At 35.3% G+C, this 12,662-nt stretch overlaps 1 protein-coding gene across 6 annotated transcripts in view; it reads right to left on the reverse strand.

Annotated features, from left to right (window-relative positions):
- The window catches only part of LOC126743495 (dual specificity tyrosine-phosphorylation-regulated kinase 2), a 178,482-nt gene that overhangs the window by 26,897 nt on the left and 138,923 nt on the right, over positions 1-12,662 (reverse strand). For all 6 annotated transcript variants that reach the window (XM_050450622.1, XM_050450620.1, XM_050450617.1 and 3 more), the window contains one exon: positions 411-688. In XM_050450622.1, the coding sequence (XP_050306579.1) occupies positions 411-688 (278 nt within the window). The remainder of the gene's footprint in view (positions 1-410; positions 689-12,662) is intronic.

Raw genomic sequence — 12,662 nt, forward strand, 5'->3', positions numbered from 1 at the left:
TTATCTATGGATATATGACAGTTGGATTTTCGAGATTCATATCAGCGTAAAGGCATTCAGGTCTATGCCCGTGTTATTCAACAATATATTATTAAAAAAAAACCGTAAATGTTTCTACAGGATGCCCATCGTCATTTATAGTCTTCGCGTGTAGTAACATCGAGTTCTTTGTTTGTGTTAAACAATGACACTCGTATAATAATGTTTCCACAAGCGATTATCTGGCTTACAAAGAATCCTCGATGATAATATTATTTATTTATTGTTTGTGTTTTTATGAGGTTCAGTTACATGTCGAATCAGCGGCTTTTTATCAGACAGGAAATTATTGTTTTTATTACGTGGTATCGAGAACGCAGCATGGAGTGACTCAATAAGCGAGCTTACTATAATTATAAATGCAGAATTACCTTAATAATTCGAAACTAATACACAAATGGTTCCTAAAGTAGAAATACTCTAGCATATGGATAACGTTATGGTTGCTCTCCTTGTCCTTTTTTCTCAAATGATCCAGAATCCGGACCTCCACTAAAGCCTGATGGTGGAATCTCTTCTTGTTCCTGATTATTTTGATGGCCACGTGTTTGTTGGTCATGTGGTCCAGCGCTCTGATCACTTGTCCAAAACTACCTTTGCCGATAACCTCTAGGATTTCGTATCTGTAGCAGATATGATCGTGGAGAACCTGGAATAAACATAACTTATGTTCAGTTATTGAAGATAATTTTCAAAAAAAAATCTTATTACAGTTAATAATAATAAATATATGTTAGCTTATGTTATTTAAAACCACCTTATCTCATCGTTCCCAATATAAACAGTAAAAGTGCGGACGCTGAAGATTTTGTTAACGCGGCAATTTTTAAAAAGAAAAGGTAGTCTGAATTCGGTCGCGACATAAAAGGCTGTATTTCGCATATTTTTAATGAATAAATCGAGGTTTTTAGAACAATTTGTGTGTTATTTGTGTTGAAATTATCTACAACAAATCGTAAAAGCTAACATCAGAAGTGGGATAGCTCCTAGTGAAGCCGATCACAGGAGAAAAGGACCTAAAAAGTGATTTTTTTTTTGTGCGTGTTTAAAAATGGCTGACGAGGAACAACGCGAAAGTTGTGAGAGTGACCGTGCGGGTACGAGTAGCTCAGACATTATCGGTGGTAGTGATAGTGCATCAATGAACAATCAGATGATGTTAATGTTTAAAATGCAGCAAGAAAGTAACAGTAATTTTCAAAGTCAAATCATGCAAATATTATCCACCATGGCCAACGCCCAAGCTACACAAGCTGAAGCGGCGCTACAGTCGTCTGTGGAACAAGCGCATGTGCAATCTGTTGCTGTGGTTGGTCCCGGTCCCGAAGTTATGGCAGCAGTGGCATCATCGCAAATTTGCTTAACTATTTTTGATCCTGATGACACGCCGTTCACAATGGTCGAGTGGATGGATGACGTAAGCAGAATTCAAGCCGAGTTGCGAATTTCTGATACGGTAACTGTTTTGAAAGCTGGTCACGCTCTTCGAGGTCGTGCAGCTCGATTTTATCGTCATTGGAAGCCAATTGTTAGAGATTGGGCATCTTTTAGGCGAGATTTTGAGGTAGCATTTCCAGAACAAGGCACGCCAGCTACTCAATTACGTGCCTGTCTAGCAATTATGAGCAACAATTTTGACTCGCTAGTTGAGTATGGAAATGCTAAGTTGTCAGCTATTAGACGGTTTTATGCTGATTTTCCTTGGAGGATAGTGCTGAGTTTAGTAGAGCATGATATTCAAAGTGCTGAGGTGAAAAATCGAATTTGCTTGCAGAGTCCCGAGTGCGATGCGGATCTGTTAAAGTTGTTAGCTGTCTGCGATGCTGCAAAACTAAGCGAGGTAAATCGAGTGAGAGAGTCACGAAAACGGCCAAACAATTCTCGTGAAGATCACCCCGCTTTTCACGGAAAGTGTCGACAATGTCATCGATTTGGACATAAACAGATAGACTGTAAACAAGGTACAGTGTCCAACATGGAAAAGCCTCTTCCTGGCCCTTCTGGAGCAAATATAAACTATCCATCAAGAGATCAGACAAAAACTGTAATGTTAAACACATGTACATATTGCCAAAAGAAAGGACACTCAGAAGACACTTGTTACAAGAAAAATGGGTTTCCAAAACGAGTAATGCTGTCACAAAATACTCGATTTGTGCAGTCTCCACCTTTAGCTACACTTACAAATGACAGCACTATAACTTCGATTTCCTATTTGGTAGACACTGGGGCAGACGTATCAATTTTGCATGAAAAAGTGGCAAAGAAACTAAATTTAAAAATTCAACCAAGTAATCAATGTTTGGCTGGTATCGGAAAGTCTATTATGAAGGCTATCGGTCGCAGCACTGCCATAATGTTTACACCAACGATGACGTTAGAAATGGACTTTCTTGTTGTCCCAGATGGATCTATCCCTGGGGGTGACGTTGACGCTTTAATTGGTTTGGATGTTCTTAAACGGCCAGGTGTTAAAGTGGAGGTAAATGAAAATAGTGTAGATATTGTGTATGATCCTCTTAGCATGTCCAGGAATTGTACTGTACGCACATTTGATGAAAGTAGATTAGATTTGTCAGGATTGGACGAGCCATTATCTAATGCTATAAAAACATTACTTCAACAAGCCATAAATCAAACGCCGCGCGCCGTAACCACTGGAAAATTAATAATAACATTACGTGACCCACAGCCGGTTGCTTATAAGCCGCGGCATCTATCGTACGGAGAGAGGTTGCAAGTCAAGCAAATCATACAGGAACAACTTGATACTGGAATAATTCGTGTTAGTGAATCTGCTTACGCTAGCCCGATTGTACTGGTTAAAAAAAAGGAATGGAGATACGAGGCTATGTGTGGATTACAGAGAGGTAAATAAACAAGTAGTGCGGAATAATTACCCATTGCCTCGCATACAAGACCAAATAGATGCACTTAGTAAGGCCAAATATTTTTGCACTCTTGACATGAAGTCGGGTTTTTACCAAATTGAAGTTGAAGAAAAATCCAAACACATTACTGCTTTTGTGACCCCGGATGGATTGTATGAGTATAACCGCATGCCTTTTGGTTTTGTTACTTCGCCGCCTACTTATCAGAAAGCAATTGATAAGGCTCTAGGACTATTAAAAGATGATATCGCATTTGTTTACATTGACGATGTTTTATGCCCAGCGCGCACTATTGAGGAAGGTTTTAATAACTTACGACTGGTTGTTGACACCTTATCAAAATCGGGATTTGTGCTGAACTTGGAAAAATGCAGTTTCTTTAAAACGTCTGTCGAATATCTAGGCGTTATCATTGAAGGCGGTACTGTAAAGCCAAGTAACCGAAAAGTTGATGCGCTTGCACAGACTATTGTTCCTGTCGATGTAAAGGGTGTTAGGCAGTTCTTAGGGTTGGCTGGATATTTCAGACGTTTTGTAAAAGGATTTGCCAGTTTAACTGCACCAATTTCCGCACTGTTGCGTAAAGGACAACCTTTTAAGTGGACAAGTGAGTGCGAAAATGTGCGTTTAGACTTAATAAAACGACTAACAGAATACCCAATTTTAAATATTTTTAATTCTGACTTCTATACGGAATTACACACGGACGCGAGTTCCATAGGGTTAGGTGCTGTATTAATGCAAAAAGACTTGGATAATATTTTGCATCCGGTAGCCTATTACAGTAGACGCACTACTGATTGTGAATCGCGTTACCACTCCTATGACTTAGAGACTCTGGCTATTGTAGAAGCAACCCAGTATTTTCGTGCGTATTTGTATGGTATAAAGTTTACAATTTATACTGACTGTAATTCTGTGCGCGCTACGGCTTTAAAAAAAGAATTACACCCTCGTGTGGCCAGGTGGTGGATCAAGTTACAAGACTTTAATTTTGAAATCGAATATCGGCAAGGCTGTAGAATGGCTCATGTGGACTATCTTAGCCGAAATGCGGTTTCGATAAATAGAGTTTCAGTGGCGCGCAGTACGGTTCCAAATAAGGCAAATAAAACAATCGGGGATTATCAAAAAGAAGACGCATTTTGTCAGGCTATAGTAGACAAAACGCAAAGTTTGTCGGGCTACTCAGTGAAGGACGGTTTGGTATTTTTATGCAGTACGAGTGATGGAATTAATCGGTGTTTCGTTCCAATCGCGGCGCGACTGGATATAATGCGCTTATACCATGATGAATCATCTCATATAGGTGCTGACAAAATGTTGTTAAAGTTACGGGAAGATTTGGCATGGCCGCGTATGGGCAGAACAGTGCGGAAATACCTGGCCAACTGTAGATCTTGTGTTTTGGGAAAATCCTCGAGTGGTAAAAAAAGTGGCATGTCTCAGCAAAAATCCAAGCCGTCGACCAAAATGGATACATGGCATATCGACCATGCTGGGCCATTAGTAAAATCAAATCGGTGCACCCAGATATTAGTGATAATAGATGCGTTCACGAAATTTGTCCGTTTTTGTCCGATAAAGCAGAAAACAACAGAATGTAGCATCAAAGCCCTAAGTGAAGTGTTTTATGAGTTAGGAGCACCAAAACGTATAATAGCAGATCGAGGTACTGCTTTTCTGTCTGGCAAATTTAAAGACTTTTTAGAAGAATGGGCAGTGGAGTTACATTTAATTGCAACAGGAGTTCCACGTGGAAATGGGCAAGTAGAGCGTGTAATGCGCACGCTATTTAACGCCATGCGTGCCGTTTTAAATGAAAAAGATGAGAAGAAATGGAGTAAAATCTTGCCTGATATTGAGGATGATTTTAATGTAACAATAAATAAATCGACGGGCTATGCACCATGGGTGCTAATGTATGGTGAAAATCGGCGTCTGAATGCTACAAACCAACTGTTAACTGATGTGTCATCTTCACAGCAAAAAGCTCTCGATATTAAAACCGTTAACAGTAATGTAAATGATCGATTGAAGAAAATTACTGAGAAGTCAGCAGAAAGTTTTAATAAGAAGCGTGTTAAAGCAGTGCCATACTCTCGAGGAGATAAAGTTGCTATAGAAAATAGTCAGTTGGCATATGGTGGCAAATTAAAACCCAAATATCAGGGCCCGTTCGAAGTCATTAATTGCCTGCAAAATGAGAGATATGTCTTGAGACGAGCAGGAAAGCAAGGCAGAACCACGGTAGCAGCGCACGAGCAATTGCGCGCGTGGCCAGATGAGTGCACATAGGCTGTGGCTATTGTAATAAAGAAGTTCCTCATTTAAAATTGTGGGCTTTAAGGTCCCTAAAAAGGTTTTTGGGCTGTTCCCCAAACCAATTTTTAGGCTATGTTCCCCAATAGATTTTGGGCATTTTGTTCCCTAAAAAAAAAAGAGTTTAGGCTGTTCCCTAAACTGATTTTTAGGCTGTTGGTAAAGTGATTTTTAGACATTTAGGTTCCCTAAAAGAATCTTTAGGCTTAAGTTCCCCATTACATGTTGGGCTTTATCTGCTCTAAAAATGTGCATAGGTTGTTCCCTAAACTGAGTTTTAGGCTAAGTTTCTCAACAGTTCCCTAAAAATAAATGTTTAGGCTATTTCATAATTTTTGACTATAGTCCCCATTGTATTTTGGGCTTATAAGATCTTTGTAACAAGATCCCCAAAAATTCTTTTGGGCTATATATTTTTTTTTGTTTGTTGTTTTGTTTTAAATTTAAACTGTTTACACATAAACAAAATAGGTCAGGAAGTTAGAAGGTCGAGGACGCCCAATGTCAGGAAGGCCGTGTTAGCTTATGTTATTTAAAACCACCTTATCTCATCGTTCCCAATATAAACAGTAAAAGTGCGGACGCTGAAGATTTTGTTAACGCGGCAATTTTTAAAAAGAAAAGGTAGTCTGAATTCGGTCGCGACATAAAAGGCTGTATTTCGCATATTTTTAATGAATAAATCGAGGTTTTTAGAACAATTTGTGTGTTATTTGTGTTGAAATTATCTACAACAAATCGTAAAAGCTAACATATATCTTAAAGTGTTCTTAATTAATTAAGCAATTTTAAACTATTTTAAAAATTTTTAGGTATGTGAATTTAATTTTTTTATTTATATTATAATTTTTAATTTAACAATTGGGCAATAAATATTTCAACCTCAAAAAGAAAAAAAGAAACTTTAAAGAAAATTTAAAAGAAAACTACTGTTTTCGCTAATAATATTTTTATCAATAATGGTTAATTTCATAATTATATAGTAATATTTTAAGAATTTATTATTAATTAAGTAATAAAAATTACTTTTAATAATCATGAAATTATATTTTTTTAATAATTATACTTTTATTTTAAACATTATAAGTAAATATCGTCCATTCATTTTTTAATATTATGTTTTTTTTCAGAGAGTATTTTTTTAGTTGAAATCGCCTTAAGGAAATAACCCTTATCATAAGGTCGTCATGCGGACATCCGCAGAAGCTTATATGCAATAAGTCGTATAATTGTAGTATTTACACAATATTTATGAAAGAACGGACGAACACTGTATATATTTAAATATATGAACGTGAATGGATTTTTCATTCTGGCCAAGAATATTTTAAAATTATTACTGATTTTATTCAGAACGTTAATTTTATTTTTGTATTTAGTAGATGGCCTACCTAATTTTTAATAGGAAATCTCAAAAAATAAAAGAAATTGTCAAAACGCTAGTTAATCTCTCTGATATATTTTCTTCCGCTATCTAATAATGGATGTGTGCGGTCACTTTTGACCATTTTTATCCTATTTGTTTCTCTGGTGGTGTAAATTCATTCTCCTGTTGTGTTTCCTATTGCTGTCCAATGTGTGGTATTTCGGAGCCACGACATCCCCTTGCTGCCTAAACTCTTTTTTCCGTTTATTTTTCCTTCTATTATTAGCTGGAGCAAATGGTACCTTTCCTTGTTTAACTCATATCCCAGGTACGCTGGTTTCCTGCATTTTATCATTCCCACCAACTCGTGTTCTCGTCCTCTCTTCCCTGAAAATTTCCTCGTTGGTTTTTCCTATTGTCCAAGAGACTTTCAAGGTTCTTCGATAGATCCATATTTAAAATGCTTCCAGTCTATTCATTGTGTTAACCTTCAATGTCCCACCTTCCATACCATACAACAGTACGGACCATACGTAACATTTTGTGAATCTTATCCTGAGATTGAGGTCAAAGTGAAGAGTTCGTAAAGACATGTTTGAATCTCATGAATGAGCTTCTCGCTTTTTCTATCTGGCATTTGATTTACTAAGATTACTCTACAATCTACATAACCAAGTTCCCAATTAAACTTTTTTACTCGATATATGTTTTCACTATAGTATGAGGGTTTCCCATTATGGAACTCATCTAATTTGCGGGTGATTACTAGGAATTTTGTCTGTTTTATATTCATGTCAATTCCCATAAATCGGCAATGCATTCCAAGGGTGCCCATCAGGAGCCTTTGGAGGTCATTCATATTATCTGCTTCTTGTAAGATTTTTTCACAGTAACAGAAGTGGGGAGAGGACACATCCCTGTCTTACACCTCTGAGGATTTTCTGTGCCTTTGTTACTTCGTTGTCAAATCGAACCAGCTGATTGGTTCTAGTGCAAGTTTTTAATGTAACGTATGTCTTTTTGATCTATGTGAAGTTGTCTTAGCGTTTGAACGAGTTTATGATGTTGCACTCTATCAAATACTTTTTCGTAATCAATGAAACACTTCACAACATCTTTTCTCTAATCTTAACAGTTCTGAATCAACACTTGCAATAAGACTGCAACCTCTCTCGTACCGAAATTATGCTTCTTGCAAAATATATTTTCGTAAAAGAAATCAAATTTTTAGACTGATATTTGATTCTGCTAGCTAAGCCGTGATTGATAAATACAGTACGGCAGAACCCAAACAATTAACATTTAACCTGTTTTTTGGTATGATAAGGAGTATGTCAGGCCCATATATCACGTACGATCGTAATAAAATTATGTTTTTTGGCTGAAAGGAGCACAACAACCAAATAACATTTCAAAGCAAATAGGGCCGTGATTGTAAAATAAAATGCGATAGAAACTCAAAAAATTGACATTTAATCCATATTTTGACATGATTTTTCAAGTTCTACTCGATCGTAATGAATAAATATCGTTCGCCTGTAACTGAATTACATTCTAACTCTTTGAAGTACTTAGGGACAAAATTTAACCCACCTATTATACAACTCTACATGTATGTTGGAGTAAAATTTAACCCACCTACAATTGTTTTTTTCCCAGTAATGTACGTCGGTTTATTTATTAAACCGTCTGACTATATGATCATATAAGCCTTAGAGATTAAGCGTATAAAGTGCAGATGTCGCTAGATTGTGCCTAGTGATTCAAGTGGTTATTCGTTTTTTTTATGTTTTGTTGTTGCACGTTTCGTTCTAAAAAGGGTAAGATTATATATTTTTTTAAATTTTATTGTTTTTTTTTGTTAAAAATTTTTGATATACTTTTTATATAGCTGTTTTATACTAAATAACTTGAAATTATTGAGTTACTTACTTCTATATTCTTAACTATGGGTTAAATTTTGTCCCACCATACAAGTAAGGTTTTTTTTTAGGTAGGAGCAGATATGGCAAGTGACCGATTTCCAGAACCATTACCTTTTAAGCTTATTGGTTTGACTGAAAAGGAAGGATCTTTATAATGAAATTGAGAATATTGAAAATTCTGACAGTGAATTCCATCAGATATCGACTCGGATAATGATAGTTGTAATGGAAATGATGTAGACGAACCAGAAATCACAAATAATTTATCAGAACCGGATAATATGGTAATGTCATCATCTGATGAAGAACCGGAGGAATGGGACCCCGAACCTTATTCCACTGAGCGAATTAAAAACATTATTTAAAATACAGTGGAGTTAGAATAATAAAAAATTTACGGAATATTCAGGACTAGCCCAAGTCATAAAGGAACTAGATAGGGTGACACCATATAATATTTTTAAACTTCTGATTTCAGACAAAATTGTCGAACATATGGTGTTTTAAACAAACCTCTACACGGAGCAAACTTTTTTTCACAATTCTGGCAAAAGTTATAAGCTCACCGATAGTGTAAAAATGTGTATATTTATGGTATAAACTTACTAATGGGTATCAAAAAGCTGCCGTCATATCGGGATTACTGGAGTACAGATTCAATTTTACATGATCCCTATAGTAGTAGACTAATACCTGTTCATCGCTTTGGTTGGCTCCTAAGTAATATACATCTCAATGACAACAACTTCATACCCAACCGAAATTCCGATAATTTTGATAAATTATATAAGGTAAGACCATGTTTAGAAATGTTGAAATCCAATTTTCAAGCCTGTCTGCATCCTCACGAATTTTTATCGGTGGATCAAACAATACATGCCTGCAAAGCCAGTAAAGAGAGGCTATAAAGTGTGGATGATAGCTGACAGCACTGGATATTGCTAGGATTTTGAAATATATTGTGGCAAAATCGGTCCTGTTGCAGAAAAATGTTTGGGTACCAAAGTAGTGCTTCAGATGACACAAAATTTAAAACACCAGGTATCATACAATTTTCTTTGATAACTTTTTTACAAATGTAGCCCTAATGAATCAACTGTATCAAGAAAAGTTATATGTCTGTGGTACTGTTAGACATACCAGAAAAAATTATGCTCCAATTTCTGGAAGATAAAGCAATGCGCAGAGGTGACTGTGACTGGTACGTGAGTTCTACAGGACTTTCAGCATTTAAATGGCGCGATAAAAGAACAGTTCACCTTCTTTCAAATTATCGCAACCTAGATGACAAAACTGAGGTCAAAAGGAAAGCAAAAGACGGCAGTGTAGAAAACATACCTTCCCCAATAGCGCTGACTGATTACAATAAACATATGAACTCAGAGAGTAGATAAATTTGACCAAATGAGGGCAGTTTGCGGCCTTGACCGAAAAAGCAAAAAATGGTGGCATAGAATCATGTTTTTCTTTATTAATGCTGCTGTTGTTAATGCTTACGTGCTTTACAAGTTATCTGAAGGGCCTAAAATGAACATGAAAGAATTTCGTTTGAATATTATAGAACATCTAGTTGCTGACAAATTGGTAACATCATTACAGGATACCGAAAAACCATTACCAACTCCCATCAAAAAAAGAAAACCTTTCCAACCAGAAACGATTTAGACTTACTCAAAGTACACATCAGCCAGTACAAACCAGTAGACGAAGATATTCAGTCTGTAGTTCCAAAAAATTTGAAATACGCACAAACTGGACCTGCAGCGTGTGTCAAGTACCCCTATGTTTGGGAAAGAACAAGCCTTGTTTTCAGTCCTACCATACAAAATAACTTTAGGCAGTGGTATGGTGGGTCAAAATATGTACCATGGGTTTTTTAAAGAAAAAAGTAAAAAATTTGATATTTCTCAATGTTATGTTTTATTTTAGAGCACCTTGAATTAGTTTTTATGTTTTTTTGTTATAAATAAGAATTTTTTTTGTACCACTTGGGTAAATTTCTACCATTTTTTCTGTACCTCAAAGAGTTAAAGTATTTCATACCGTGATTAAAATGAAATGTGGTAGAAACGTCCAAAATGGGCATGATAATCATCTCAGGCCATAATGTACGGTCGCAATAAAACGATGTCTTTCGCCTGTACAATTATATTATAGCAACTTAATTAACATAACACCATTAGGCGAGTCAAGAAGTGTTTGAACACTTCAAAAGTTGATAATAAATCAAATAGAGGCTTCGAAGCAGTTTCTGATTTTAGACTCGAAACCTTAAAGTCATAGAGTGTCTAAACGAATTCAATATGCTGTGCTGGCACGATATTTTCTCAAAAATGTAAAATAACCATAAATCCCTTTCAGTTTTCAAATTAGTTCAAAAAAGCTAAACCTCTAGGGTCCAAATACTTTCCGTCAATCCAATAATAGGTCCAAAAAGTACATCCAAAGATTAAGTATTAAGAATTGTAGTAATCATATTTAAGTAGTTCTGCAGACAACAACAAATGCTCTGAGTAACTCTTAAAATACTTCTTCTTGTTGCTTTGTAAATTATGATTAAATGGATTAATTTAGTAAATTTAGGTTAATTTCAGTTAATAAAATGCGTTTGCCCGATTAAGGCAGACAGACCACGTATTTCTTCCAGAGCCCCTATTTAAAATATTGGTCATAAAATAAACGTACTTTATAAAAACAAATTAATTACAAATTAAAGACAGGCATTCCTAGGCCAATAGGCATAAAAATACTTTGCTTCATTCACTAAGCTAACATTATTACCATTTAGCATACAACTTTGCCCACGAAACCTCCATAAAACCTCTTCCTTATTGTAGGACAGAATGGGAACGACGGTAAATTCGGCCTAAATCACAAGACTGATATCTTTATTCAAATTTATTTAATTAACAGCAAAGGTTTCCTTTTAGTTTGCTTATTAATTTATTATTAAATCCTCTTTACCTGTTAGTATTAAATCAAGAAACGATATAATTTTGCAATAAAAGAGGTGAATCCCAATAAGACTTATTTAATTCTCTTCCTCTTTAACATACATCTAATAAAGGATAAAAGGGCGTCACACAAAAGGCAATTTTGTAATACCGCCAGTAAATAGAAGCATATATACAAGTACTGAACCAATTTAAGTGCCAATTAAAGTACTGTTAGTGTATTTCTATTCACTATATACGGAAGCAGGAAGACTTGGCAAATAACACCATTTTGATACGTACTGCTGCTATTTGACGCAAATACGCCGTTCAATTAAATTTTACGTTATTGGATGGAACTAATGATCCGAAATAGTGTACTGTTATGTTTGGGTTAGGCTTAGGATTTGTGAATGATGTTAATGATTTTAATGTTAAAAATTTAACATGAATTTGCATTATGTTATAGATTTCACGTTTTACAAAATTAACATAGATTAGCCCACTTGCCAGGGATCTGAGTACATCTCGAGATAATTTTTTAGATACTTTGAGATATAGCGCATTTCTCAAGTCTTCAATATAAAATGCCCATAACTCGTTCCAAATTATCTATATTTGGTACTTATTGATTGGTGTAAATAAGCGATTGTCACTGCTTTCATACAAATTGTCATTCTGCTGCTACTTCTTCTTTTTAAGTTGGAAAATTATTAAAAATACTTTTAATGGTATGCCCGGCAGTTCAAAATGTTTAATTTCTTGGACATAGTTCACATCTTTACTATGTTAAAACTTAAACTCAATTTCATTTAGGTTCTAGACTTTAATATTTTAAATCTTAAGCTGTGATAAAATAAGTTTCTTGTGGATTTCAAAAATTATTTAAAATTGCTGCTTTTTTTGTACCCAAGCCAATAGATGAGACCAATTATTAATTCAAATTAGTGTTATCCCTATAGAATGCCTAAGGTAGAAAAAATCACTTAAGGTTTTAAGCTGTTTAAAATTGTAAATAGTCCTCAACGAAAGGAGGCATTATTTAGTCTTTTTTTTAACTAATTCTTAATTTACGAAATTCCAATCTCATTAATCAATTAAGCCGTTACAGATTTAAAAAAGATTTATTTCAATTTTTTAAGTTTTTAGAAAAAGATAATTTAGCAAGATCCCCAGTGTTCTGATC

Source organism: Anthonomus grandis, chromosome 13, assembly GCF_022605725.1.
Source record: "Anthonomus grandis grandis chromosome 13, icAntGran1.3, whole genome shotgun sequence".
Lineage (NCBI taxonomy): Eukaryota > Metazoa > Arthropoda > Insecta > Coleoptera > Curculionidae > Anthonomus > Anthonomus grandis.